Here is a 1,948-nt window from a genome sequence, read left to right as displayed (position 1 = left end):
CAGCGTTTACTAGTAGACTCCACGCAGGAGCCCTTGTCCAAACATTGTCCAAAAATGTGTGTATGCTGCTCACACACACACACTGTGTCAGCTGGATCAAAGCAGATCAAAGCAGGAAGATCCCTAGTAGCAAAAAGAGAGAGAAAGGGAACGCCCCCCCCCCCCCCCCCCCCCCACTGTACTTATAAAGTGTCCCAAGGTACTGTACCCATAGATATAGAACACTAGATAGCTTACCCGCGCTGCCGGCCAATGGAGAGGGACGCAGGCCGGCCATCTTGCCCCAGGCAGCTCAGCTACTGATAACATTAATGTCTATGGTGCATGTACTATTTAAATAACCATAGATTGCTCAATTCTTTACCGATTTTCAAACGGGTTGGTTTGCTATAAACATCAAAGATGTTTTTTTTTACAAAACCGCTTTGAATCATAGCCACGTTAATAATGCTTGTAATAAACCAAACCGTTTGTAAATCTGTCAATATTTCAGCGAGTTATGAGTATTTTTGTCTGTGCAGATCACTCACCCTCTCACTCAAGCTGACTGGGGCAAGATGGCGGCGGTTCAGCGACGCTGGTGACTCCGCCTTAAGCTATCTAGTGTTCTATATATATCTATGACTGTACCAACCAGAGGAGAGAGAGAGAGAGAGAGAGAGAGAGAGAGAGAGAGAGAGAGAGAGAGAGAGAGAGAGAGAGAGAGAGAGAGAGAGAGAGAGAGAGAGAGAGAGAGAGAGAGAGAGAGAGAGAGAGAGAGAGAGAGAGAGAGAGAGAGAGAGAGAGAGAGAGAGAGAGAGAGAGAGAGAGAGAGAGAGAGAGAGAGAGAGAGAGAGAGAGAGAGAGAGAGAGAGAGAGAGAGAGAGAGAGAGAGAGAGAGAGAGAGAAAGAGAGAGAGAGAGAGAGAGAGAGAGAGAGAGAGAGAGAGAGAGAGAGAGAGAGAGAGAGAGAGAGAGAGAGAGAGAGAGAGAGAGAGAGAGCTTTTGGGGGGGAAAAACAGGCATTTAAAACAAATAAAAGGAGAACACTATAGAAACCACTCAGCCACTGGAGTTGGTCAACCGCCTTTCAGGACAACGCAGAACGTTCCCCTCCTTTCCTTTCCTTTCCTTTGCGGGACACATCCATCCGTCCTTCCGTCTGCGGTGTCCTGATGACGATCCAAACCCGCTTCGTCCATCCGAGCGTTTGTCCGGCCGTTAAATCCATCATCCACGTCTTCCGTCCTCGACCAAGTTTTTTTTTTTTGACAGGCACATCCACTTTATAAAAAAATTAAACACAGTTTCCATTTCTCCCCCCCCCCCCCCCCCCTGAAGCCAAAACTGCCATTCCTAGCCGCCCCCTCCCCCCTCCCCCTGGGTAGCGTCTGCAGGCACTCCTCTCCTCTGCCTCAAGTCCTTGTCTGCCAACAGAGCCACAACGGCCGGGGTCACCGGAACTCGTAGACGGCCGCGCTGTGTTCCGGAACGTGGGTGAGGTTCAGAGACTGGTACCTGGATGGGGACGGACGGACGGACGGACAGTTGGACGGGAGGGCGGTTGGTAAGCAGTGTAACATTATAATATATAACCAATAGGGAGTACAGACCTTTGTTTACACCGTTTAGTTTTATTCAGATCACATTTTATTGCCTATATTTATGTCTTTCTACTACTATCTACCCTGCGCATACCTGTACAGACATGGCATACGGATGTATAATGAAACCCAGGCACTAGGGCTGAGCCCAAACGTTCGAACCTTCGTTCGTTACGTTGGCATTCGAATTCTAATCAACATTCAAATTTTTTTTTTTCCCTATTAATTCTGTTTAAACCAATGGGGGTTTTCTTCACAGTTGAAGATAAAGATTAGGCTACACTAATATTATAGTATTAAAAGAAACTGATGAGTTATATTCATTAAAGAAAGTTGATTTAATTGATTTAGTTGGCTGGGGCTTCT

At 46.9% G+C, this 1,948-nt stretch overlaps 1 protein-coding gene across 1 annotated transcript in view; it reads right to left on the bottom strand.

Moving 5' to 3' along the window:
* Positions 1-1,338: 1,338 nt before the first annotated feature.
* Positions 1,339-1,948, bottom strand: part of LOC311235018 (glucose-induced degradation protein 4 homolog) — a 2,854-nt gene continuing 2,244 nt past the window's right edge. Inside the window, exon 5 of the mRNA XM_084322330.1 lies at positions 1,339-1,496. Coding sequence (XP_084178456.1) covers positions 1,433-1,496 — 64 coding nt within the window. The 3' untranslated portion in view covers positions 1,339-1,432. The remainder of the gene's footprint in view (positions 1,497-1,948) is intronic.

The sequence above is a fragment of the Notolepis coatsorum genome, assembly GCF_963971535.1.
Source record: "Notolepis coatsorum genome assembly, chromosome: 10".
NCBI classification, from domain to species: Eukaryota; Metazoa; Chordata; class Actinopteri; order Aulopiformes; family Paralepididae; genus Notolepis; species Notolepis coatsorum.
The sequence above is the reverse complement of the archived record's forward strand: the minus strand, read 5'-3'. Positions and strand labels throughout refer to the sequence as shown.